Consider the following 27,142-nt stretch of genomic DNA (forward strand, 5'->3'; position numbering starts at 1 on the left):
TACGACCGAGCACAGGGGGCGGGGCCTGCAGCGAGGAAGCGGGCGGAGCCAAGAATAGCGGCGGGAGAGTCCAGGGAGGAGGAGCGGGCGGGTTCGACCGAGCACGGGGGGCGGGGCCTGCAGCGAGGAAGCGGGCGGAGCCAAGAGTAGCCGCGGGAGAGTCCAGGGAGGAGGAGCGGGCGGAGCGGGGGGCAGGAGCGGGAGGAGTCGGGGAAAGGAGCGGGCGGCTAGAGGAGGAGGAGCGGGCGGAGCGGCCGCACCGCCGGCGGCGGCGGCGGAGGAGGGGGTGTGCGCGGGTCACATGGTCGGGGCGCCCTCCCCGTCAGCTGCCGTGCCCGCCGCCGAACGCTGCCACAGGAAGCCGCTGCCCCGCGCTTCTGCCGGGTGGCCCGCAGGAGCCGCCCGCGCCCGGTGCTCATGAGGCGGGCCCGCGAGCCCCACCGCCTGCAGCCCCGGGCGGCGCGGTGAGGGCCGCACCCCGCCGAGCGCCATGGAACTGAACGCGGGTAAGAGCGGGAAGGAGGCGCGGGTGGCAGGGTCGCGTGTCCGTGCGGCCGTCCCTCTCGTGGGGACGCCGGGATCCCGAGCCCGGGCTCCCTGCACGCCGGCCGCCCCCCTCACATGGCCCTGCCGCGCGGGCCACGTGCACGGTGTGTTTACGTTCGGCAGCGCGGGCGCCGGTTGGCTGCGCGGGCGCGTGACGCGGCATTACATAATGCGCGCTGGGCGGCGGCGGGCGGGGACACGTGAGGCCGCGCGGTGACCCACATTCCCCGGGGCTGCAGGGACACGTGGGGGCGGCGCCGCCGGGGAGCCCGCAGCCTGCGTGAGGCTCCGCCTCCGGGGCCTCCGCCGTGACGTGGCCGCGGTCCCGGGTCTCCCGCTGCTGCCCACTGCGGAGCCCGCCGCGCATGCGCACCTGCCCGCGAGGCCGGCTGTTGGTCCCGCCGCAGTGCGCGCCGCAGCCCGCGCGTCCCGAGGTGACCCCGGCAGGGTTGACCTTGCTGGGCAGGGAGTGCGTGGGTCCTTCTCGAGCAGAGGCCTGCGGGAGCCCCGCAGTACCCTCCGGGTGGGCCGCGTGTACTCAGCGTTCCGCCTCCTGGAGGACATAGTCTACAAGTCCCCTCCAGCTTGGAATTCTGCATGCGGCCCCATGTGATCAAGGGCTGTGGTGATCCTAGAATTTCAGAACCTTCCAAAACTTTTATTTGTATTAAAAACATTTTATCCTCGCACAAGAGCAGCGCTGAGGCGGGAGACCGCACAAAGTTGCAGGCATGGGCTACGGTGTGAGGTCCTAACTCAAATGCCAAGAGAACAATCTCCCCCTCCCCCCCTTTTTTTTTCAGGACCGACTTTGCCTGAACCCCAAAACCATACTACGTTTCTTGCAACATGGTCACAGAATAATACCACACTCCCTGCTCCCTTTTAGTCTGTCCCCATTGATGGCCCTTACACCTGAAGCAAATCAAGTTTTCGTTTTGAAAAATTAGAGTTCTCTGCACCTTTTAAAAATCATGGCTATAGTAACATGTTTTATGAATTTTTAGACCAACGGCAAAAATAGTTTTGATTACTTACTGTTCTTCTTAGCCATTGCCGCGTGAAAATACTCAATCATCTTTCATGGGGTGAACATTTTTTCACCAGCAATTTAGAGGTTGGCAGAGTTAGCCTCCTCTAACCCCGCTCCCCACGTGAATTCTTCAGGTTCTAACTTCATGACGTGGTGGGGTCAGGTGGCTTAGAAGCTTCTCTGATTTGGGCCTTTGGAGGACGTAATTATTTCTGTTAGTCTTTTGGTGCTACAAATTGTGAGCATTTCCCAGGTGGCTGTTGATGGCTCCCTCCTCCCCCCAATTACAGTTCTCACTTGGTCCACTGTTTTTCTAATCGAGTTTAAATCCATGGTGCCCTCTGGGATGTAGCTCCCAGAAGTGAATAGACTGCCATGGAAGTGCTTGGGCATTTCCCAAGTTCCGAGTTAGGCTCTTCTCTTTGCACCCTGCTGCAGGTGAACTATTTGCAGTTTGCAGCCCTTTCTCACACACACACACACACACACACACACACACACACACACACACACACACCTATTTCTCTTTGGCATGTTGGTTTGCTGATTCACAGTAACCTTGGGGTCAGCTAGGACCTTTTCATGGGAAGTTTTTTTTTTTCTTCCCTATGGGAAGTATTTTGAAGTGAGATTTTATCCATTGTTCAGAAATTGCCTGATCTGAAATGTAGGCCTTTGCAGTTTACTGGCCCCATAGTCCAAGGGTGGCAGCATTAGGAAGGCTGAGGTCCACTGACTTGGGAATCTATAGTAGAGGATCTGTAGTGAGGAGCTTGGGAGATCATGTACGGATCCACTCAGTTGGTAGAGGAATGGGGCTGTGCCTGAGAAGGGGTCAGGTGCCTGTGTCCGAGGCCTGATGTCAGCATTCTGCACTCCCCAGCGGCCTCCCCACCTTCCTCTCTAACCCTGTTGCTAGTGAAGCTGGCTTACTTTCCAGACACCAGATTAAACCTTGGCTTCCTTCTAGTGTGGTACACAGAAACCAAAATACTGTTAGTTTTACATATTAAGATCTCATTTTTTGTAATCTTATTTAAAAATCTCTCTCACAGCCACATACATCATTTAGCAGGGGATGCATTCTTTAAGACCAACTTTGCCCTTGATCTCTGCTCTGTTCACTGCTCATGTGGTCCTTAGCATTCCACCCTGTTTGTACACCACTGCTCACAGTGCTCCACTCCATCTTCAAAGCTTTTTGGGGACATGACCATGTGTGCTCTGGAGCCCCAGACCCCAGGCACAGGTGGAAACTGAGTGCTTCTGTTAGATCTACCCGACTTTCCTGTGATGAGGGATCACTAATAAATCGCTCTGTGATAAGAAAGTAAGCATCCTTGGTGGTAAAATGTTCAGTTCTAAGGCACAAAACAGGCAAATATTGCTGTGACTTGGCAGCAAGCCTCCTTTCCAGGAGGGGTAAGCCCAGGAAAGGAGAATGCGGACCTCAGCCTGCAGGACGGCGTTGACTCCTGGGTAAGCCCTGACTGGGAACCTGGCCCAGCTCCACTCCCCTTGAGCTAAAAATAGAGAGGACGGCTTGCTGCCTGACTTAATTTTAGCTCAAGGCTCTAAGAAGTGCATTCTGCTTGTTTCTGGAAGTGTTGGGATTTGCTGGATCAGGGATTTTACATTTCTTGCTTTATCATCAGAGACTGTGTGCACAAAAAATATGTGTATATAATAATCCCTTTTATGAACACTTTCATTTTAGTCCTGCAGTTACTGGCAGATATTTCTGTCTTAAGTGATGACTCAGGGTTGGTGAGAAACTTGCTTGCTTAGGTCTTCTCAGTGATCTTGTGAACTCACTCATTGGGTAGTTCAGTGACTTTTGAATCTGGTTCTGCTGGTTACTAGCTGCCTTACTCAGTCTTTCTCAGCTCCGACTTCCTTATTTGCAGATGGGTTAATGAAAGTTAGAAGGCTGAAATGTGACCAGGAGATTGTGTTCATTTCATGGTTGACTTCATTACTGTGTGTGAACTTGAGAGTTTGATTTTCCTTTCTTCACACGAGGAGCTGCTCCTGTAAGCCTTACCTTCTAGGAAGTTACATTTAACCCCTGAGTTGCTAACCATGAGCTTGGTAGATTGCTGTGTAGAGGAGATGAAGACAAGAAAGTCAGCGTGGGAGGTCTGACTGGAAGAAAGATGCTACTTCTTGATGGGTCCCAGTGATTTCAAGGTGCTGAGTACAAACACTTGAATCCCCTAAGGACTGGAGTTAGATGTGAGCTGGATTGATAACAGGCCAGGGGGTTTCCTTATGTTTTATTTTGGAGTGTTTACAAAGAAAGTTTAATGCCGTCATGGCCCAAGCAGTGCTTTTGGCTAGTTTTAAGCAATCTGGATTAGCTCAGATTTCAAAAAGTTGATTTAGTGTGTGTGGTGTGTGCAGTTGGGCAGATTTCTAAAAGTTTGTTTATTTAGTGTAGTGTGTGCACATGTGCAGAGGTCAGGAGGGTGCTGGCTTTTCTCCATTGCTCTCTCCCCAATTCCCTTGAGACACTGAACCCAGAGCCCGAGAGCCCTTGTCTCTCACACAGGTGCTGTCACCCCCTTCCTCCTTAGCCTGGCTGGCTGGCTAAAAACCCTCAGGGATCTTCCTGTCTTGAACCCTTCCTCCCAGCTCTGGGGTCACAGTAGTACAAAACCATGTCTGACTTTCTTTGTGGGTGCTTGAGATCTGATCACAGATCCTGGTGCCGGTAGCAAGATCTCTTGGCCACTGAGGTACCTCCTTAGCCTGCCCGGCCCCCACCCCCATTAAGTACCTTTAGGCTGTTGTGAGACAAGATCTCACTTTATAGCCTAGGCTGCCCTTGAACTTGTGAATCTTCTTGCCTCAGCTTCCTGACTTTTGTCATTATAGGCTAAATGTTTATTTTTATTTCTAAGCAGAGGTACTCAGAAGGCCTTGTGAACATAAATGACTTCCAGTATTGGTCCTGCGAAGGTTGTCTCAAGGAAGAGCCTCGTTTTTATCCTCTTCAAGTAGTAGGTGTGCACTGAGTGTCTAAGGTTGTATTTCTTACAGACAGAGCTGTGGGATACTCCACTGATAAGATGTTTTTCTTGGTATCGTGTTCTGCAGTTTTCTGACCCTGGAATTTATGATGTGCACTTCAGATCTCTTAAGCTTTTTTTTTTTTTTTCTTTTTTCTTTTTTTGGTTTTCCGAGACAGGGTTTCTCTTGTGTAGCTTTGCGCTTTTCCTGGATCTCACTTGGTAGCCCAGGCTGGCCTCGAACTCACAGAGATCCGCCTGCCTCTGCCTCCCGAGTGCTGGGATTAAAGGCGTGCGCCACCACCGCCCGGCATCTCTTAAGCTTTTTAAAGACAGATGTACTTAGAGATTTTTCTCCACACATAATGTTCTCCAGACAGAATAGGCTTGCAGGTTCTCATTGAATTCACAGGGCATTTCAGATAATTGGGCAGTTACGTTAAGTAGATAATAACCTTTATAACTGACCAATTTATGGTTCTGTTTTGTTTTTCCTGTTTGCCTTACTTTGGTTTTGAGGCAAGGACTTGTTATGTGTAAGTCAGGATCCTTCTGCTGTGCTTCTTGAGTGCTAGGGTTACAGGCATGTGTTATCATGCCTGGCTTAGTGAATTATTATTTTTGTCTTTAAAAGTGAAGTATAAGCCGGGTGGTGGTGGCGCACGCCTTTAATCCCAGCACTCGGGAGGCAGAGGTAGGAGGATCTCTGTGAGTTCGAGGCCAGCCTGGGCTACAGAATGAGTTCCAGGAAAGGTGCAAAGCTACACAGAGAAACCCTGTCTCAAAAAAAAAAAAAAAAAAGTGGAGTGTAGGGGCTGGAAGGAGAGATGGCTCAGTGGTTAGGTCCACTTCATGCTCTACTTAAAGGACCACATTTGGTTCCCAGCACCCACATTGGGCTTTTCACAACTTCCAGTAACTCCAGCTCCCAGGGATCTGATACTTTGGGGTCCCACACACTTGACATATATTCATGAACACAAACCTAGGCACATAAATGAAGAAAACACCTTGTGAATTGTGTGCAGTTGATTTTTCACATACTGACAAGTCCCCGGCAAAGGAGACACTTGTCCCCTCCCCTCTTTGGGTGATAGCAGCTCCCTGAGAGCTGTGGTTGTGCTTTACTCCTCAGAGGTTTCCTATCTGGACGTGGATGATTGGTGCTAGACTACACATCCAAAAGCTGATTTCAACACAATAGACTGAAAGTAGTTTAAATTCCTCTGCCTGTTTTTTTTTTTCCCCCTCTGTCTGTAAATTAAAGTATCTGAATTTGGGAGGGTTGTTTGAGCTCAACTTTTTGTTGTGTGGTTTATTTATATCATTATTGTGTATGTATGTGTGCATGTCTATGTATATATCTTGGCATGTGCACAGGTATGCATGTATGTGGAGGCTGGAGGTAGGTGTTGGGTGTGTGTGTCCCTTGATTGCTCTCTACCTTACATTAGTAAAGCTGGTTCTCTTGCTGAACTGTTGGGCTAGTCTGACTCCAGCAATTCACTCTCTCCTCCCATGCACGTTGATTACAAGTGGGCCACCATGCCCACCTGCAATTTGTTTTTAAAATTTATGTTTATGTATGTGTGTGTATGTATACATGTGCTCAGGGGGTCCCTGTGGAGCCTGGAAGAGGGTGTTGGATTTCCTGGGACTGGAGTTACAGGTGATGGTGAGCAGCCTGATGTGGGTGCTGGGAACTAAACTCAGGTCCTCAGCAGGAGTGGGGGAAGTGCTCATAATGGCTAAACATCTCTCTAGGCTTTCCTGTCTTTTAACCTGGGTGCTGGGGATTTGAACCCTGGTCATCACATGTGTCACAAGCACTTGGCCTGTGGAGCCTTCCTCCACCTCTTACTTTTTAAACAACTGATAAACACAGATCCCATCTTTACCAAAATTGGGTCAAAGATGGACCAAAGAGCTATTTTCTTTAGGAAACTTTTTCCTCCCCCTTTTCTCAGTAGTAAGGATCGAACCCAGGGCCTCATCCATGATAGGCAAGCACACTACCTCTGAGCCATAGCTTACATTTTTATTTTCAAGTTAATGCCTCCATTGCCCTTGAAATTCTCCTCCTCCTTATGTGCATCATCTAGACAGTTGTCAGGAGCCTCACTTCCCTCTTGTACCTTGCATTGCTTGGAATCTGCTGGTCAGCATGGATTTCACAACGGCAGAGAGGATGTTAAAAGTGTGTGTGGCAGGGTTCATCCCTGTAAAGTGTACTGAGGCTTATAGTACTGCGTAGATGCTATGGCTAGCCAAAAAACAGGTGAAAGCAGTTAGACAGGAGGTGCAGTGTGACTTCAGTACAGTGCTGGGGAAAGGTGACCGTTGTTTTTGCTCTACATTGAGGAGCCAGTGAATATTTGATGATGGAAGCAGGAGAAACCACAGTGGACCTTGGCAGAGAAGAGAATTACTTGTTTGGTCTGGGATTTGGGAAAATAATATATTTGGCCTTGGGGGTTACTCTTGCAGTATTTTATCTCTTTGAGGGAAGGAGTTTAAGATTATACCCTAAGAACACTTTTAAATACTGTCTCATCCTGAACAGATTATAGCTTTGCAGAGGCCCAGGCCAGTTTGCTGAGGGGTTGTGGAGGTGACTTCCATGAATGTAACTGTCCTGTTTTGGGCAGACTGAGAGGATGTCTGGTGGATAAGACTAGCTTCTGCCTTACTGTTGTTCTTACCTGGTGTATCTTCTGCCAGTCTCTCTGATGTGGCCTGTAACACGTTAGAAGAACACACAGTGTGTCTGGATCCTTAAGAACTGCACAGAGATGAGTGTGCAAGGGCAGTGGTCGGTGGGCCCAGGAAGGAGGTGGGGAGTCCTGTCTTCAGGAAGTGCCAGAGCAGCAAGATTTCGGAGCAGCAGCTGGGAAAGGTTCCCTGCATTAAGATAATGACCTTGTCTGCTATTCCAAATGGAACCCCTGCCCCATTAGCCTGTGTCTCAGCTAGGTGCTGGGGAAGCAAGCGTGGAGTCCCAGGGAGGATGAGGACCAGTGAGGGTTGTCTACAGTCATCTGCCGTGAGGGCTCTCAGAGGCTAGGTTTGGGTCTGCTGTGTGCTGGTGACAAGCTATTGAAGGCTTTCTCATGGTTACGTCAAAGAGACTTAACATAGCTTTGAACTTCGTGGAAGGAGTAACATGAAACAAGAAAAAGTCTTTTGGTGTAAACAAGAGTAGTGTCCATCATTTTTATTTCTGAAATTAGTGGCATTTCTAACAGTTCAGTAAAGTGTTGTATTTACATGAGTGAAAATCAAACACGTGCATCGTCTTGCATCTGACTGTCTACTTGTACTCTTTCTAGGAGGTGTGATTGCCTACATCAGTTCCTCCAGCTCTGCCTCTAGCCCTGCCTCTTGTCACAGTGAGGGTTCTGAGAACAGTTTCCAGTCCTCATCCTCGTCTGTTCCATCTTCTCCAACTAGCTCTAACTCTGATGCCAACGGCAATCCCAAGAACAGTGACATCTCTAGCATCGAAGGTGTCTTGAAGAGTGATCGCCCAGATTGTCCTGTGAAAGCAGGCAAACCTGGTGCTCCTGGCATGACCAAGAGTCACAGCGGTATGACAAGTAAGTCTGTCAGTGTTTTATACTGTGGCCTCTGGTGCAGAGGGGTTCTGTATCCCAGGCTTTCGTTTGGGTACTACTATACTTTACTCTTTCTCTGGTAACCATGGTCAGTGATTAGGCAAAACAGCAAGTGATGGTTTTAGAAGTTTCGGCCAGGGTCTGGCTGTCATATGGTTCGATGGCCCAATTATGTCTCTTCTTTTACCACACACTTATAGAAACCTTTCTGCTGGACTCCTGGTACTGAGCATTGTTTCTGGTTATGGGAAGGGTTTCCTTCCATGAAGCCAGAGTTGGGAACATTTGGGATTAGGAAACGAAGCAGGAGTGTACTGACCAATGAGGCAGCTTACCTGAGTGAGTGGGTGGAAAGGGCTAGCAGGGCTGGTAGAGAAGGCATGGCGCTTGCCCAGCTCTTGCTGTTGAATTGAAGCAGCGCAACTCAAAACCTCTGCACCCTTAACATTTTTTCTTTCTATGTGAAGCTGGGGTGCGAGCTCAGGTCTCATGTTCACTCTGTAAGCACTCTTTACTGAACTATGCCTTCAGCCTTCTTTACATCTTCTTTTTTGAAAAGGTTTACTTACTTATTTGCTTTTAGATTTATGTGTATGTGTGTGAGCCTGGGAGAATGTATGTACACCGTGTGTGTGTGTCTGTGTCTCCTTGGAGACCAGAAAGAGGGCATCCCAACTGATGGGTGGGACTGAGTTACATGCTATTGGTAGCTGCCATGTGGTTGCTGAGAACTGAACCCTAGTCCTATGCGAGTGTTCTTAATCATTGAGCCATCTCTCAGCGTCCCCTCACATTTTTCTGTTGATTAGTTTCTCTGTTTGAAATCTTTTTATCTAGGAGATTTGTTTTCTTAGTTCTTGTTGCATGCATGGTGTAAGGTAACTACAGATTTACAAAATTTCCATGGATACCTAAAGTCATCCAAAGGGAAAGCCAGCTGTCGGTGGGGTGCCGCTTGGTGCACCTGCCTAGTGTGGGCAAAGACCCTGGCTCAACCCCCAGTGCTGGGGAGGGGAGAGGAAGGAAGACTGGTTTTCCTTTGTTAATTTGTTATAGAGATTTCTTTGCTGTGCTACAAAGATATGAGTGTATTGTTTTAAAGCACTTGCAAATTGAATGGGATAAGATATTCAATTGGGAAAAGCACTTGAGTGGTTCTTCCAGCTTTTTATTTTCTGTCTGTTTGTACCCTAGAATTTAGTGGCATGGTTCTACTGTGTAAAGTCTGTGGGGATGTGGCGTCAGGATTCCACTATGGAGTTCATGCTTGTGAAGGCTGTAAGGTAATGCAAGCTTTTATTTCCTACTACCAATCTAATTCTGAGACTAAAGAAAGTGGGTTAAGTTTGTGAATGTCCACAGTTTATTTAGAAGGGAGGAGGAATCAGCAGTTCCTCTTCAGCTTTAAGATTCTGATCAAAAAAAAAAAAAAAAAAGATTCTGATCAAAATAAATTGGCTGTCTCAGTTCCGGTGACTTGGTGTGGAGCGTAGCAGTTCTGGCTCATTCGCTGTCCAGTCAGGCACAGGCCTTCACAGTCAGGAAATAGGTATGATCCAGACAGTTAGAGCTGTGGAGCCGTGCCGCCTGGGTTTTCACTCTTTCTGTGGTTTTTGAGATAGGGTCTCCGGTAGTCTAGGGCTGGCCTGGAACTCGCTGTATATGGCAGTGGAGGGTGACCTAGTACTTTGAGTGTAGGGCAGTGGAGGGTGACCTAGTACTTTTGAGTGTAGGGCAGTGGAGGATGACCTAGTACTTTGAGTGTAGGGCATTGGAGGATGACCTAGTACTTTGAGTGGAGTATGACCTAGTACTTTGAGTGGAGGGCAGTGGAGGATAACCAAGTACTTTGAGTGGAGGGCAGTGGAGGATAACCTAGTACTTTGAGTGGAGGGCAGTGGAGGATGACCTAGTACTTTGAGTGTAGGGCAGTGGAGGATGACCTAGTACTTTGAGTGGAGGGCAGTGGAGGGTGACCTAGTACTTTGAATGTAGGGCAGTGGAGGATAACCTAGTACTTTGAGTGTAGGGCAGTGGAGGATGACCTAGTACTTACAATCCTGCTACAAGCATGGGCACCATGCCTGTAAATTAAAATTTGAGTTAGGTCTTAGTCTGTTCTGTTTGCTGAAGCAGAATACCACAGGTGGGGGTAATTTGTAAAGCTAATTTGCCTCAGAATTGTGGAGACTGGGGCCTTCGTCTTGGGAGGGCCTTTCTGTTGGAGGATGGAAGACATTGAATAGGGCAGACAAAGTGCTCATGCATAAGAATGTGAGCTTGATGTATAGGAATAAGCCCAGCTAACTTTTGCTGCTGTTGTTCTGTTTTGTTTGAGGCAGGGTCTCTATGTGTAGTCTTGAAGCTGGCTATGTAGACCAGGCTGGCTTCAAACTCACAGAGATCCACCTGCTGCTTCTGGGATTAAAGATGTGTACCACCATGCCTGGCTCCCAACTTACTTTTTCTAACAAATTCATTTCCATATTAACATTAGCCAGTTGAAGAAAGCAGGATACATGTGGTACACTCATAAAGCCCTGCCTCTCAGTACCATGGCATTGAGTGTTAAGTTTCTAGAACATAATCTTTGGAGAACATAGTCAAACCATATCAGATCTTATTCTGTTAGGTACTGTGGGCTGGCAGTAGCTGCTAAGTATTTGCCAGAATGTAGTATGCTCAGAAATAATGCTCGAGATAGGAGGATTGTTGATGCTAAACCAGCCTGAGCTACTTAGCAAGACCTTATCTCAAACACAAAACAAGCAAAAATAAATAACAGCAACAAACAATACAATACAAGTGGAGTCAGATCACCTTAAATTCAAATGGAAAACTCAGGAAAAAGGTAATTTGTAAGTTGATTACTTCTAGTGATTGCAACCAGAGCCTTAGGTAGCCTCCTTAAAATGGCTCTGCTTCCTTACCTATGTCTAGGACTGTCTCTTTAAACTGACACAGCCCTTTTTCCTGTTACTAAAGTGAACAAGGTCAACATGTGTTCTTGCTGTTTTCCCACTGTGGCTAGGGTAGGAATACAGTTTGGCAGGATGTGGCAGGGCAAATATGATAAGGAGGAACATTCGTAATGAAAGAGCAAGTCTCTTCTGGGACAGTTCTAAATGAGTCGGATTTGGGAACTTTTGAATGACTAGTGTGTTCTGTAGCTGTTTTCTACTGTTTTTAAGAACTGTGTAAATACTATACATATTTTAAAGAAAATTTGAAGTATTTTTAAGCTAAGTTGATTTTCACCTTACAGCTAGAAAGTAAAACCATGATCTGAATGAAATGCATTATATATTCTTTTTAAAAAGTATCTTACTATTTTATGTACATTCCTGTTTTGCCTACATGTATGTCTATGCACCTCTTGTGTGCCTAGTACCCATGGAGGCTAGAGGAGGGTGTTAGATCCTCTGGAACAAGCATTACAAATGATTGTGAGCTTCCATGTGGATGCTGATCCTCTGGAAGAGCAGCTGGTGCTCTTAACTACTGAGGCAGCTCTCCAGCACCATATTGGAAATGCAAATAGTTGATTAATGTCTTGGTGTTATCTGTTTGAGACAGGGTCTTATGACCTGGCTGGCTTAGAACTTAAAATCTACCTCAGTCTCCCAAGTTAATGGGGATTACAGGAGTGTGCTACCATATCTTGCTAAATAAATGCTTTTGGGGCAGTGCTGGGAATGAAACCCAAGGTCTCACACCGGCTAGGCAGGCACTTTACCACTGAGCTACCTCCTAGCCCTCAGTACCTTCTTAAAAATACACTGTTCTTAGCTCTTCAGTTGTTTAAACCAAGTATATAGTATCACAGCAGTAAGAAGCAAAAGTATTATATCTGGTCAGTATTTAACAAAGATAGATCATGTGTAGTTAGTTATAATATTAGGGGGAAATACAGTTTGAGATGATTTTGTAGTTTTACTCAAGTTTTCTGTTCTTTCTGGGAACATTGAGCGAGGGGGTTGATGAAGACCTGCCATAGAGCGTGTGCTTGTGTAGTCAAGATAGCTGTTTAGTCATCTGCTTGGGAACTTTTTCTTTGGATGATTAGCTGGCTCTGGGCATGTGCTGTAACATGGCTGCTGACATGTGGCTAGGGACATCTAGCATGTGTGTGTAGGCTTTGTTGGTGTCAACAAGTATGATCCAGAAATGATGAAATTCTAATGTAACAAGGTTCTGTTCAACTATCAAACTCTCAGCTTTCTGAAACTCAATATTTATATTTCAAAAGCTTTGAAAGCTAGATATGGTGGTACAGGCTTGTTATGAACAGATGGAGGTATGAGGATCAGGAGTTCAAGGCCATTCCAAGCTATATAGTGGGTTCAAGGCCACCCTGGGCTACATGAGACCCATCTCCAAAATAAGCTGAAAACTTGCTTTCAAGGTAGAACATGTGGATACAGCTGAGTTCTAGCAGCAGGAATGCTTTATAAAAGGGTACTCTTCAGCAAGAAAAGGAATTTTGTTTGGCTGGTATGTGTTGTATCTGCTGATTGATACCAGTAAGTATCCAGTTAAATTCTGTGTCAGAATTTTCTTTCTTTGACCTGGGCCTAGCTCCATAGACACTAGATAGATGGGGGAATAGTTCTTTTGAGGACTTCATGCAGCTATTTTTACATGGATGGATAAATCTTCCTTTATTTTAGGGTTTCTTTCGGAGGAGCATTCAGCAAAACATCCAATACAAGAAGTGCCTGAAGAATGAGAACTGTTCGATCATGAGGATGAACAGGAACCGATGCCAGCAGTGTCGCTTCAAGAAGTGTCTGTCAGTGGGAATGTCAAGAGATGGTATGTTCCCAGTTCAGAGAGTTTTTGTAAAGTGTAAAGCTGGTCATTGAGCTGTCAGCAGTTACCAGGGCCTCTGACGTTGGTATTTCAGGAAGCACATGGTGACTTGTGGATTGCAACTCATTATGGTGGGTGAGGGCTGTCATCTCAGCGGCAGCTGTTGGCATGGCTCCTTTCTAGTTACTTCTTGTAAATTGACTTCCATTTTTTCTAAGTGATTTTAAGTTTTTCTCGGGGTCGGGGGCAGGGGAGGAGGATTTATTTGGTGTAGAATGGTGGCACCAAATCAAAGCACTCACTACTCTGGTAGAGAACTTAGGTTCAGTTTCCAGCATTCACATGATGGCTCACAACTGCTTGTCACTCCAGGGGACTTGATGCACTCTTCTGTCATCTGTGGTCTTGTATAATATTAAAAGGACCAGCCTTAATATTACACTTCCCAGGGGCTCAGGAGAGAAAAGTACGAATGGCGAGAGTTATTTTCAGGAAATGAATCTACGTACAACAAGCTCTTTCTTTGTCCGTCTATTTTATTCCTCTGAGATAAAATCCTATCTACACAGCTTCAGTTCTGTTCTTGTGCCTAGTTCCTTTCTTGCCTGATTTCTCTCTACCTTTATCTACTGTTCCCTCTAAGTTCTGTCTTAATTCTCTCATCTTATTCTGCCTCACCTAGATCCTTCTCATTTGGCTCTTCCTCATCTTCCATCTTGTCCACATGTTCTCTCTGGTCAAAATCCTCCTTATCACTCTCAGTTCTCTGTCCTCAAGTTCTCTACTCCTCTCTTCCTCTTTGTCTCCTTATACCTCTAGGTCCTCTCAAGTCTCTGAGGTGTTCAGTTATAAACCAAGCAATAGCGATTCTCTGCCATAGCAAGGTCACCAGGCTTGAATTCTTACAGGGTCATAAAGATAGGTCAGAATTTTCCTCAGGCAGTGGCCATCAGGCTTCTTTTACAACCCCAAATGGGAGTGGTAAAAGAGGAGGTTAATTGAGTGCTAATGACCAGTTAGAAGTGGTTAGGTAAGAAGTTAGGGATCTATAGGTAACGTTGTATAAGAGAGTAGGGTCTCACCCTAAATAGCACAAGAAATAAAGCTATCAGCCTGACCTAGGAGACAGGTGTTGTTTCATTTGGTCTTGGATGCTTGATAGGTATTTTAGATAAATACACTGTTAGGAGTTCTAGGAAGAATGTATAACATTACAAGAAAATCACTGTAGGAACCAGCTAATATACATATAAAAGCTAAAATATCACTAAGACTTCTTAAGCCATGGCTTGACCTTTGGAGAAGTCCTTGACTTTTCCAAGTAGTAACTTTTTTTTTTTTTTTTTTTTTTTTTGGTTTTTCGAGATAGGGTTTCTCTGTGTAGCTTTGCGCCTTTCCTGGGACTCACTTGGTAGTCCAGGCTGGCCTCGAACTCACAGAGATCCGCCTGCCTCTGCCTCCCTAGTGCTGGGATTAAAGGCGTGCACCACCACCGCCCGGCTCAAGTAGTAACTTTTGAGATAGTAGCTGAATTCCATTACGTTTTCCTGTGGCTTACAGCACTGTGGTACATGGTATTCTTATATACATGCAGGCAAAATATTCATACACATAAAATAATATATGTGTGTATGTCTGTTATGTACTATACGATACTATGTATTATGTATTATACTGCATAGCCCTAGTTGATCTGGAACTCTCTATGTAGACCAGGCTGGCTTCAAACTTACAGAGATCCACCTGTCTTTGTCTCCCTGAGTGCTGGGACTTTAGGCAGGCACCATCATGTCTGCCCTTAATTTTTTTTTAAGATTTATTTTTTTTGACTTTGTCTTCTTGGTCCCTTGGTATTACTAAGGAGCCCATTTCTTATTTACTTAGATTAATTTACTTCAGTATATGATTTTTTTCCCCTTGTGTACCTACACGTACCATGTGAGTAACTAGTGCTTGCTAAAGCCAGAAGATGGTGTCAGATTCCCTGGAACTGGAGTTACAGATGATTGTGAGCCACACTGTGAATGGTGAGAATTGAACCCAGGTCCTTTGCAAGAACAATGAGTGCTCTTAATTGCTGAGCCATCCTTCCAGCCCCTTATTTACTTACGTTCACATCGTATTTATTTTGCGTTTGTATGTGGGCATGTGTGTACCCTGGCATACATGTGAAGGTCAGAAGACAGTGTTTGGGAGTTGGTTCTTTCTGTGTGGGTCATCAGCTTAGGTGCAGGTTCTTTATCTACTGAGCCATCTTCTCAGCTGTCTTAGTCTTTTTAAAAATTGTTTTTGCAGTGGGCTCTCATTGTATAGCCCTGGTTGTTATGGAACCCACAGAGATTGTCCAGAGTGCTGTGTGGTGTGTCTGTCTTTAATACAGTCTTGGTGTGCTCTACATTGTGGTTCTCATTAGTTATTTCCATGTTTCTTAGATTTTTGCTTAGAAAACACCCAAGAACTACATGTTTTTCTTAGCCTTGTTTTGGGAAAGAAAACAATGGGACGTTTTCTCCTTTCTCACTTCCTTTGTTGTATCAAGACCAAATTTAGAAAACTTAGGCCAAGGACATGTAGACATTTTTGACTTGTAGGACAAGAGGCCATGGCTTCCAGAGGTAATTTTGTGTCATTATTTCGTATAAGGTGAGTTTATTAGAATATAGATGCTAACTATCTTTCTCTTCAATAGCTGTTCGATTTGGCCGGATTCCTAAGCGGGAAAAACAGAGAATGCTAATTGAAATGCAAAGCGCAATGAAGACCATGATGAACACCCAGTTCAGTGGCCATCTGCAAAATGACACCTTAGTGGAGCGGCATGAACAGTCAGCCCTACCAGCTCAGGAACAGCTGCGGCCCAAGCCCCAGCTGGAGCAAGAAAACCTCAAAAGCTCTCCTCCTCCCTCTTCTGATTTCGCGAAGGAGGAAGTGATTGGCATGGTGACCAGAGCCCACAAGGATACCTTTCTGTATAATCAAGAGCATCGAGAAAACTCGGCTGAGAGCATGCCACCCCAGAGAGGAGAACGAATCTCCAGGAATGTGGAGCAATATAATTTAAATCATGACCACTGTGGCAGCAGGCTTCACAGCTACTTTCCCTGTAGTGAGAGCCAGCAGCATCTCAGTGGACAGTACAAAGGGAGGAACATGATGCATTACCCAAATGGGCATGGCATTTGTATTGCAAATGGACACTGTGTGAACTTCTCCAGTGCTTACACTCAAAGAGTCTGTGATAGAGTTCCAATAGATGGATGTTCTCAGAATGAGAACAAGAATAGTTACCTGTGCAACACTGGAGGGAGGATGCATCTGGTATAGTGAAATGATTCTTTGCTCGCCTTATCAAGGAAAGCTTGGAAGGTTTCTTTTGGGTGGGGGGAGTGGTATGCTGACTTGGGAGGTGGGTCAGAAAGCTCAAAAGAGATTCTAGAAGACTCGAGTATTTTTAGTGAAATAATGTTAATGAGCAACGCTTGTGAAGTAACTTAATTTCACATAGCAATATGTACAAGCTTGTGCTTTCATTACTACTGTAGGGTTAAGATTTGTATAAAATACGGTTCACACAGAATTGATCCTGTAATTCTTGGAAATCTCTTTGGAAATTTTGGTGCTATGATCAGTTAGTACTTCATTAGCTTTGGGTTCTTTCTCAAAAGGGTTGATCTTTTTAAGCTTTTTTGATTTCTATGGAGAGGGGTTTTGTTGTTCTTTGTGGGGACAGTCTTGCTATGTTGTCCAGGCTGCCTTTGAGCTCTTGGGTTCAGATGATGTATGGATCATTGGGACTCCAGAGTACATCACTCCCTAGCAGAGAAGTTTTTTAGCCTCTTTAGTTATGATGTTAGAAAGAGCTTTGGAGATAGGTATTTTATGGTTTCAGAATTAAGGAACAATTTACTCGCCTAATTTCTAAGATTTTATTCTCAGATAAGTTAATTATTCATATCATTCAAATTTGTTACATCAAATTCAACATTCTGCCCAAAAATACAGTGTTCATGTTCAGCCAGAATTTCATCAAAGCAGCAGTACTATGCCATTTCCTGTTTAAACCGTGAGGTCCTTTGATAGTGCTTGTGTTGTTCAACTTCCAGGTAATTAAAGTTATCTTTTTTCCCCATCTTAAAAATAGTTGATTCTTCCCCAGTCTTTGAGTTCAGTTTTCTTTGTCTCTTGCCAGTGTCTGAGTGCAGGTCTGGAAGGTGCCCTTACACTTGGTTACCTTGTGTCTTAGGTTCTTCCTCCAGGCACTTGGAGACTTCAGGTTCTGGTTTATAGCAGTCCCCAGGCTTAAGAATCATCTTATTCCTGGATTCCTATGGGTTTAATGGAAATTTAAATAAAGGCTAGTTTTAGTAATAGACTATATGGTACATGCTTCATGTCTCTTTAGTGTTGCTACAACTTCTTTGGCTTCCCTCAGTTCCTGTTTGGAAGGTGTACCTGGTATCCAGTCCGTTTCTTAGCTAAGCTGGTGGAGGTCCCTGGTCACCATTGTTACTGAGATAAAGGACCAGTGATCCTCTTAAATGAGGCACTTTATGCTGCCTTCCTTTTAGAATGTGCAGTGTTTTTGTTCACTGAGGAACAAATGAGTTCTGAAATAGGAAGTAAGAGTTTATGATCTCACTTGTGTTCGGATAAGGCACTGAGCCTTCCAGAGGTTCTTGTACTCAGGGAAGAATTATGAACTGAGATGCAGCTTTAAAGATACAGACTCCGGGTGATTACAATTGGTCGTAGTAACCAGGGTGATTTGTCCTCAGAACTTAAAGCGCCTTAAGCCCTGGTGAGGTGGCAGCACTGTTACAAGGTACACTTAGGCCTGTGCAAGAGGGTTTGAAATAGCTTGTTTTAGACTGTTTTTCCTAGGCTACTACTTAAACACCCATAGCTGTTTAAATTAGGTTGTTGCCTTAGGCCTGGAGACGGGGTTCCTGTGGTCCTGGCTGAGCTGGAACTCAGAGATCTGTCTACCTCTGCCTTCCTCGTGCTGAAATTAAAGGTGTGGGCCACCACACTTGGTTTACAGGGCTGGCTTCATTCATTCATGCATGCATGCATACATGCATGCATGCAAGGTCTTGTGTAGAGCCTTGACTGGCCTGGGACTGTGTAGACCAGACTGAAACTCAAAGAGAGTTTGCCTCCCTAGTACTGAGATTAAAGGTGTGAGCCACCACTCCTAGCTTTACAAGGCTATTTATTTATGTATTTGTTTGTTTTCAAGAAAAGGTTTCTCGGTGTAACAGCTCTGGGTGTCCTGGAACTCGCTTTGTAGACCAGGCTGGCCTCAAACTCGCAGAGTTCTGCATTTCTCTGCCTCTTGAGTGCTGGGATTAAAGGCGTGTGCCACCACTGCCTTGCACAAGGCTTTTTAAATAAAAAGATATGTGATTTCTATGTTATTTAAAAAACGTATTATTGTTTTTTGTTTTGAGATAGGGTCTCACTGTATACTTATGGTTGATCGTAAACTCATTGTGTGTACCAGTTGGCCTGGAACTCAGAAATCTTTGGGCTGGGATTAAGCTTAATATGCCACCACATCTGGCTATTTTTATTTTTAATTAAGTGTATGTGTGAGTATGGATATGTGCACGCCGGAGGAGGCCAGAGGTGTTAGATCCTCTGAAGCTGCAGCTAATAGGCAGTAATGAACCTCAGACATGTGTGCTGGGAACTGAACTTGGATCTTTGGAAGAGCAGTATTTACTCTCTATTGCTAAGCCATCTCTCCAGCCTGAATATGTGATTTGTTACGCCTTCATTTGAAAATGTTTACCCACCTTAATGTTGTTTAGGATTCACACATTTTCTTATGTATGCTGACATGTGCAACTGTCTTTACTGCTGAAGGCTTCCTGTGTTGAGGTGAGGTGCACACAGAAGAAGGGTTATTGGAAGACCTTGCTTGAGTTAGAGAGTTGTTTCATGTTGAGGTTTCTCACAATTGAGATGACACTTTTGAATTCTTTGTCACCCCTCACAATTTAAGAGTTTTTCTATTTCCTGTAAATTAGGTTTGTCCTATGAGCAAATCTCCATATGTGGATCCTCAGAAGTCTGGGCATGAAATCTGGGAAGAATTTTCAATGAGTTTTACACCAGCAGTAAAAGAAGTGGTGGAATTTGCAAAGCGTATTCCTGGGTTCCGAGATCTGTCTCAACATGATCAGGTCAACCTTCTAAAAGCTGGCACTTTTGAGGTAGGTTTTATTTATCCTGACCGTTGACACAAAGTCCATGTACCTAATTTTTTTCTTTTTTAAATAAATGTTTATAGTTCAGAGTCTCAAACTAACAGAATAATAACTATCCCAGGGCTTTGAGAAGGGACAGGTACATTGAGTTACTTGGGACTGGAAGTGTTGAACTCTGTACGCAGCATGTGAGTTCCAAGTTCTTGTGGTGGTTTTAGGTGTAGACTTACTGGGTTTTGCTTAATGGGTGTTTAATATGTTCAATACAGAAAACAAAAGGAGAGTAGGCTGGGTTGGTGGTGCATGCCTTTAGTCACAACTTTCAGGAGGCAGAACCAGGCGGATCTCTTGAGTTCCAGGCAAGCCAGGCTACATAGTGAGACCCCATGTCTCTAAAACAAACAATTCCCCCTTCCCCCACCCCCCAAGAAAGGAGATGGAATATGGCTTTTCTTTCAAAAGATTGTAGACTATTTAGGAACTCAGTAGACATCCCTGTGCTGCCCTTCTCATGGTTCTTGGGTACTTGTTGTCATCATTGTTTTTGAGACAATGCCTCAAATTCCCGATCTCCTGTCTCTGTCCCCAGTTGATAGAGGTGTGCCATGATGGCTGCCTGTCACTGCCTGTCTCACTCTTTCCCATTCAGCTTCTTTTGCACAGAGGCTTTGTGCCTGTACGTGGACGGCTATGGCTGCCTGTTGTGTAGAGAGCTCGCCAACTAGTGGCCTCCCAGTGGTAGCTCTGACATTTGAGGGGACGGTAAGAAGTGAACATCTGGGGGGCCAGACCTTTGAACTCTGAGCAGTGTGAGAATGGGACTGAACATGTGCTGACTCTTCCCCTGGTGAGTCCTCCAGAGTTAAACTGTCAGGCACTCGGGGGTTAAGTGCTGGCCTTTCCTGGCATGTGCCTGGATGGAGTGACCTCCAGGTTTGCTCCCTCTGCTGGGTCTTGTTTCCTTTTTCCTTACCCCAATTTCACATGGGCACAGAAGCTTTTGTGTCAGGCTCTGCTTCCTGGACCACCTGGACCATTTTGATAATAAACCATCCATAGAGTAAGCAAGCAGCAACACAGATTGGGCCTTTTAATTTAAAGGAATACAGTGAGACTTAAGTTGTCAAGTCAGAAGGAAGTCAGTGATTGACTCAGTCCACTTGTTTTGGGAGGGGTACTTCTGGCCCAGAGAGGTGAAGAGACTCTTGGAGTGACTGGGCTTTTGACAGGGGTCCTGGACTTCCTCAAGATTTATGTTCTTTCTGCCTTCTGACTGCTCCATTATCATTATAAAGTGATTGGCACCATTATCACAGGAGATGCACTCCCTTTTGGGTTGTCTGGGCAGTCCACCTTTGCTTGGGGAATTGTAGAAGGAAGCGCAGTGCACCTTCAGTTGTAAGGAGGCATATCGACAGTGGGATGGAGGGATGCTGTAGTCCTGAGACAGTCTTGACTGGCTGGAGTAGCGGTCAGTTGCTGTGATGGCCATCTTTAGATACACACTCTGGGTCTTGTAGTGGTCTAAGTAGGGCTTGTGTGCTGCATTTCCCTTGACGGCCTTTGGTTTTTTGAGGGTTCCCAGTGATGCTCTGTTGAAATTGGACTTCTCTCGGGGCATAGACACCTGAAACATGCTTGGGACCCTGAAGAGTTTCATGAGTGCCTTTGATCAGACTCTAGTTACTAACTCAGTGACATCATTGCTCACTTTAATTTTATATTTGCATTTCTGAATCTCGACTTTTTTCTGATGTTGGGATATTTATTGGTTTTGTGGAGAATTTGCCTTTAAAGTGGTTCTAACCGGACAGTGGTGGCACATGCCTTTAATCCCAGTTTTTGGGAGGCAGAGGCAGGCGGATCTCTGTGAGTTCAAGGCCATCCTGGTCTACAAAATGAGTTCCAGGACAGCCATGGTGGTTACACAGAAAAACCCTGTGTCGAAAAACTAAAAAAAAAAATAAAATAAAAAAAAATAAATAAAAAAAAAATTAAAATAAAGTGGTTCTAGATATAAATTCAGCTTCCTTTTTATAAAATTTCTTTTATATGTAGATGTTTCTTAACTGACTTGACTAGTTACATCGAGTTTTATGAATGAACTTCTCCAAATACATTTGAATTTTCTGCCTTCCAGGTTCTAATGGTACGATTTGCTTCATTGTTTGATGCAAAGGAGAGGACTGTCACATTTCTAAGTGGGAAGAAGTACAGTGTGGATGACCTGCATTCAATGGGAGCAGGAGATCTGCTCAGTTCTATGTTTGAGTTCAGCGAGAAGCTGAATGCCCTCCAGCTCAGTGATGAGGAGATGAGTTTGTTCACAGCAGTTGTTCTGGTGTCTGCAGGTAAGCTCAAAATCTGGTTATGCCTTAATTAGTGACTGAGAATTTCATCCTTCTGTGCCTCAGATTCCACATCCTGGTAGAGAAAAGGGTTGTCTCATATGAACCTAGTATGGGGTTACTTTCTGTTTGGATGAGTGACCAGGGTGTCTGAGTCCTTACACGGTGTTTCCTCATGACTCACAGTGATGTTTCCAGTTTCCCTGGCACCTTGCATTTAGGTTGTAACAACTTTCTCTTGTATTTCATTCAGACAGTAGCCCTTAAGGTGCAGGTTGCTCCTCTCAATGGCCGCATTTTACTCATTATATGGGAACCAGTAAGTCTAGCCTTCTCATTGTTTAACTTCTGCACAGTGACTGCCTTAATCTACTGCTATTTCAGCCAGCAATTGTGACTCTGCAGTTACTGGCCCACTTCTCTGGTAGCAACCTAGCCTCTCAGGCTGCAGCCTGGTGGGAATTCTGTCCCTATAGGCATTAGCTCTGCTGCTGCCACCGAAGGTAGCTTTAACTATATCTCTTATCATTCTGTTTATAAATAAGATTCAAGAGTCAAAGCCTGGGGTGAAAACTTGCTAGCTTAGAGAGGTTGAGTAGCACCTAGCTAACCTTCTCTCCTTGCTGGCACCTCTGAAAGAGAGCATCCTTCTGCTCCACCAAAGAAAAAAAAGCTGCGCCACTCCAGATCCCTCCCCACTACTTCTGGTGCATCTCTATCTCTTCTAGATGCCCTCTGATGCTCTATGACTACTGTCTGTCAACTAGTTGCTAACTTAGCCTCCTGACCCAAGGTTAATTTTATTTAATTAACACAAATGCAAACTAGGGGTTCACAGTGTGATCAGATATCCCCCAACACCCTCTCAAGAGGAAGGGACAATACAAGGTGTGATACTAGGGTAGGGAATCTACTGTGCATGGAAGTGGGAATGTAGTCCATATATGGTAAGGGTATACTTCTGCACTACATTATTTTATCTTGCCAATTAGAAGCAGTTGAAATTAGCATCAAATTTAAATACGGAAAAACTTTGAGTAGGAAAGGTGCCTCAGCAGTTAAGAGCAATGGCTGCTCTTCCAGAGGACTAGAGTTTGCTTCCTAGTACTCATGTAGTGGCTCACAACTATCTATAACTTGAGTTCTAGGGGATCCAATGGGTCTTCTGGACTCTTCAGCATCAGGCATGCACATGGTATACAGACGTACTCGCAAGCAAAACACCCATATACATTAGAAAAAAAGAAAAATCAGAACCTCTAAACTTTTTTTTTTTAAAGATTTATTTGTTTATTTACTAGGTATACAGTGTTCTGTCTGCATGCCAGGAGAGGGCGCCAGATCTCATTACAAATGGCTGTGAGCCACCATGTGGTTGCTGGGAATTGAACTCAGGACCTCTGGAAGAACAGCCAGTGTTCTTAACCTCTGAGCCATCTCTCCAGCCCCAGAACATCTAAACTATATGAAGAAAACTCCAATTACTAAAGAAATCTTGATTTAACAAATGTGAGATATATGCAGAATAAGCAGCTATAAAACTTCCCATTGAGAATTTTTCCTTTTTTTTTTTTTTTTTTTTTTTTAAATTTGAGATAGGGTTTCTCTGTAGCTCTGGTTGTCCTGGAACTTGCTTAGTAAACCAGGCTAGCCTTGAACTCAGAGATCTGCCTGCCTCTGCCTCAAGTGCTGGAAGTGTGTGCCACCATGCCTGGCTGAGAATTTTTACATTTCTAAACTTGTGTTTGTTACAGTGTGTAAAACCCTATTTTGAATTTGGTAGTGATCAGTAAGTAGGAATATTTATTGCTAATATGTCCGTCCCTTCATATTTCTTTCTTCCTTCCTCCCCATTAGATCGGTCTGGAATTGAAAATGTCAACTCAGTGGAAGCTTTGCAAGAAACGCTTATCCGTGCACTAAGGACCTTAATAATGAAAAACCATCCAAATGAGGCCTCCATTTTTACAAAATTACTTCTAAAGTTGCCAGATCTTCGATCTTTAAACAACATGCACTCTGAGGAGCTCTTGGCCTTTAAAGTTCACCCGTAAGGCCTTGAAACATGAACTGATGCTAACTGTACATTTTATGCTAAGATTCTTATTTATATGTGTATACTATATGTGGAATTAGAAAAGACCTTAGACAGTGCCAGGTTCTGGGCTGTCTCTGTAGTCAGTTACCAGTAGCTGTTTGGATGAGAACTCATTGCCATGTTAGACATTGGCCCTTCCACCCCTGTAGACCAATCAGCTGTGTTGTACTTAGACTGGAGAAGTTACAATGAGTTATAATCACACTGAATGTTAGACTTTTTCATCTGCCAAAGCCAAAATACCATTTGATCTCCCTGTGGTATAAATCTAACACACACTGCAGATACCGGAGGACGTAGACATTAACCCTTTGTGCTGAGAATCTTGCTGTACCACGAGACTGAAATGTGGTAAGGGAGACTGAGAGCCAAGAGGTCTTTACGTGTTTGGATTTTGCTCTGCAAATGTCAAAGTGCATGGTCCTGGTAGTCCCTGGTTGTGGAAAATGATAATTGATATCCATGAAGCATATTTACCTCTTGGGAGATAGGCACTATGTAAATAAGGTGAAGTTTTTATTATAATTGCTCATAATAATATTCTTGTCTTATTTCTAAGCATTTCTTGGAAACTGTTTGACAGTCCACACCAATCTGTTCAGGGTTCCTGCTCCAAGTGGGGGACCCTATTGATAAACACATATTCCAGGTTTATGGACACCTCAGATAGTATGTGTACATAGTGTGTATGTGAATATAATTATATATAAAATCTTACTTCACAATATTTTAAACTGTGAAGAACTTTATCGTACAATAAACTTAAACAAGAGGTGTCAAGGACCCAAATTAGGTGCATTTTACCCGCTGCTGCTGATGGATAACCATTGCTTTACGACCTTTAGGTGGTAGAATACTGAAATTATGCTCTATTTTTGTTTAAGCAACATTTAATGTAAAAGTGTGATGGGCAGTCAAATCAGATTTCAGAAAAAAACATGTATTTTAGAGTGCATCTTTGGTGTAAAATCCGCAGTTAAAGACACTAGGTGTTTCAGAGCATTTCAGCTTTCTCCCTTGTGCTAATAGAGGTGGTATTGCTGCCTCTTACCTGCTGCAGGTGGATGGAAGATTTGGATTCTATGTGGAGGATGAAGTTCTGTTTAAGGAAACTTCGTTACCCTGTTGGCATATGTGTGCCAAGTCCACTTTTCTTTCTTTCCCTAAATAACACTACAGGGATTTTGTCAAATTAGATACAATATAATTGGAAAAACCTTTTAGTGGGTGACCTGCCTACAGGCTTAAAGATCGTGGTAGGAGAGATAGCCAAAGTTGAAGATTCCTGAACATTTCCCCCCCTGGAAAATAGCAATTAATTATACTTTCTGTGTAATGTTTGGATTATGTGAAATTGTAAAGACGTTAAGAATATGCTTGACTATTTTAAGCCTGTTACTTTTGTGACATGTAAGCAGAATGCCTTATTTTGTAGTCTAACTTGTTGCTACAGGATCTGAATTTCTGTGGCACAGTTAAGAGAGCTTGAAAAAGATAAACCCTTGTTGTCAAAGAGGAAAGCTGATGGTGTGTCTGTCATACAGTAGGGACCATAACAGCTGTTTACCTTCACTGGGTATGGCTTTCATGGGATATATAACTAGGTTTTGTGAATCCTTCACATGATAGCATTATCCTTTTATATTTTTTTTCTAGAATAAACAAATGCATAGTTTTCTTCTATGGGGAAATAGAGAGCTTTTTGAAATAATACTGAAAACCTCAAAGATTATGTTGATTCTTCATTTTTGCCTTTGACATAAGTGTCTTTATAACATGTATCTTTAAAGTAGTTAAGTCTTTGGGAATATGTAACTAGGACTGTTAGTATTGCTTGTAATGCTTTAGTTAGGGTTAGTATATACATGTACACACTTAAATATAAGCATGTAGATTTGCATTTTGTCTCGTAAAATTTTATTTCAATAAATTCTTCCTATAGTAATGGGAAACAAAATCCATAGTTCATATGCCACATGTAGTATTTCTGTATTTGAAAGTTGCCCAAATACAAGCATTCTAATTCTAAATTAAACCAGCAGCCTAATACAAGCACACTCTTTGATTGAGTCATGGTTAAACAATTAATAAATGACATCAGCCAGATAGGGAACTTCTGAGTCAGTGGGAAGCGGGCACTTTTGATAATAATGTACTGTATGAATTAAGTGATGCTTTAACTCTGACTTTATGGTTCAAGGTTAAAATATGGGCATTATGTCACCAGACTTATGGGCATTATGTTAGCAAGATGAACCATTTTTTTTCCTGTGCTTTTAGTGTGTCTTTACATGATCTGAGAGAGGATTCCAGCTTTCAGAGAGCAATAGCTGAGGGAATAGAGGGACATTTTGAGATGAAGTTTGTTGTTATGGTGATGGTTTAATTGCAGATTAAAAATATTTCAGTAGATTAGTGTTATTTTCATCTACATTCTAAAAAATTACCATTGTTATTGGGTCAGAATTGATGTGTGTTATGTAAACATTGCAAAGCAAAGCTGTGAGAGGAGTTCAGATAGATGTATTCCTGTGCACGAGAGCAAACACCTGTCTCAATTGTTTTTTCTTTTTTTGCAATATAAAGTTTGCTGAATGTATAAGAAGAGTTTATTGCTTTGCTCTCTCTGTTCTCCCAGCAGACCCAATCCCTCAGGCTCACCTCTAATGCTGCAACAGAACACCAGCTACAGCCTCCCTTCCCCCATCCGTACTTCCTGTGGATTGTACAGAACATCCCCTCCTAGCCTTCCTTCCCTCAATTGTGTCCCAGCCCCCAGCTCAGGCTGTAGGCTGCTTGCAGACTTTCTCTGCTCTTTCTGTTCTTCCAGCAGACCCAATCCCTCAGGCTCATCCCAGCCACAGCCTCCCTCCCTCCCTCCCTTTTCCATGCCTCCTATGGATCCCACAGAACATCCCATCCTGAACTCCCAGAATTCAAAACGTACGCCTGTAATCACCCTAAACCCAGGTGCTTAGAAGCCAGCATAAAAATACAACAGCAGCAAGGACAATGTCTCCAGCAGACCCTAGCTATCCTGCCACAGCAGGCCCTGCATATTCTAACATAGCTGAAGCACAAGAAAAAGACCATAAAACCACCTATATGAAGGTGGTAGAGGTCTTTAAAGAGGAAATGAAAAATCCCATAAAGTCAGGGAAACACAAACAATTGGACGAAATGAGTAAATCTTTTAAAGCCAAGAAAAACAAATAGTTGAAAGAAACAAAACTGTTCAAGACCTAAAAGTGGAAATAGAAGCAACAAAGAAAACAAACTGAGGGAATTCTGGAAATGAAAAATTTAGGAATTTGAACAGGAACTATAGACACAAGCTTCACCAACTGAATACAAGAGATAGAAGAGAGAATCTCAGGCATTGAAAAAATAGAAGAAAATTTATACTTTGGTTAAAGAAAATGTTAAGTTTGAAACTTTCCTGATGTAGAACATCCAGGAAATCTGGGA

At 44.1% G+C, this 27,142-nt stretch overlaps 1 protein-coding gene across 2 annotated transcripts; it reads left to right on the forward strand.

Annotated features, from left to right (window-relative positions):
- The first annotated feature begins 331 nt into the window (after positions 1–331).
- On the forward strand, positions 332–26,279 carry Nr1d2 (nuclear receptor subfamily 1 group D member 2). 2 transcript variants are annotated; one of them, XM_006975111.4, is made up of 8 exons: positions 332–506; positions 7,920–8,186; positions 9,399–9,487; positions 12,875–13,019; positions 15,706–16,334; positions 19,049–19,234; positions 21,369–21,579; positions 23,434–26,279. In XM_006975111.4, exons 1-8 carry the CDS (start codon positions 491–493, stop codon positions 23,628–23,630), a joined length of 1,740 nt encoding a protein of 579 aa, XP_006975173.1. In that variant the 5' UTR covers positions 332–490; the 3' UTR covers positions 23,631–26,279. The 2 variants fall into 2 exon arrangements, with proteins under 2 accessions (XP_006975173.1, XP_076400570.1); XM_076544455.1 differs by lacking the exon at positions 9,399–9,487 and having other exon boundaries at positions 351–506.
- Positions 26,280–27,142: the final 863 nt, after the last annotated feature.

This window comes from Peromyscus maniculatus, chromosome 9 (assembly GCF_049852395.1).
Source record: "Peromyscus maniculatus bairdii isolate BWxNUB_F1_BW_parent chromosome 9, HU_Pman_BW_mat_3.1, whole genome shotgun sequence".
NCBI lineage: Eukaryota > Metazoa > Chordata > Mammalia > Rodentia > Cricetidae > Peromyscus > Peromyscus maniculatus.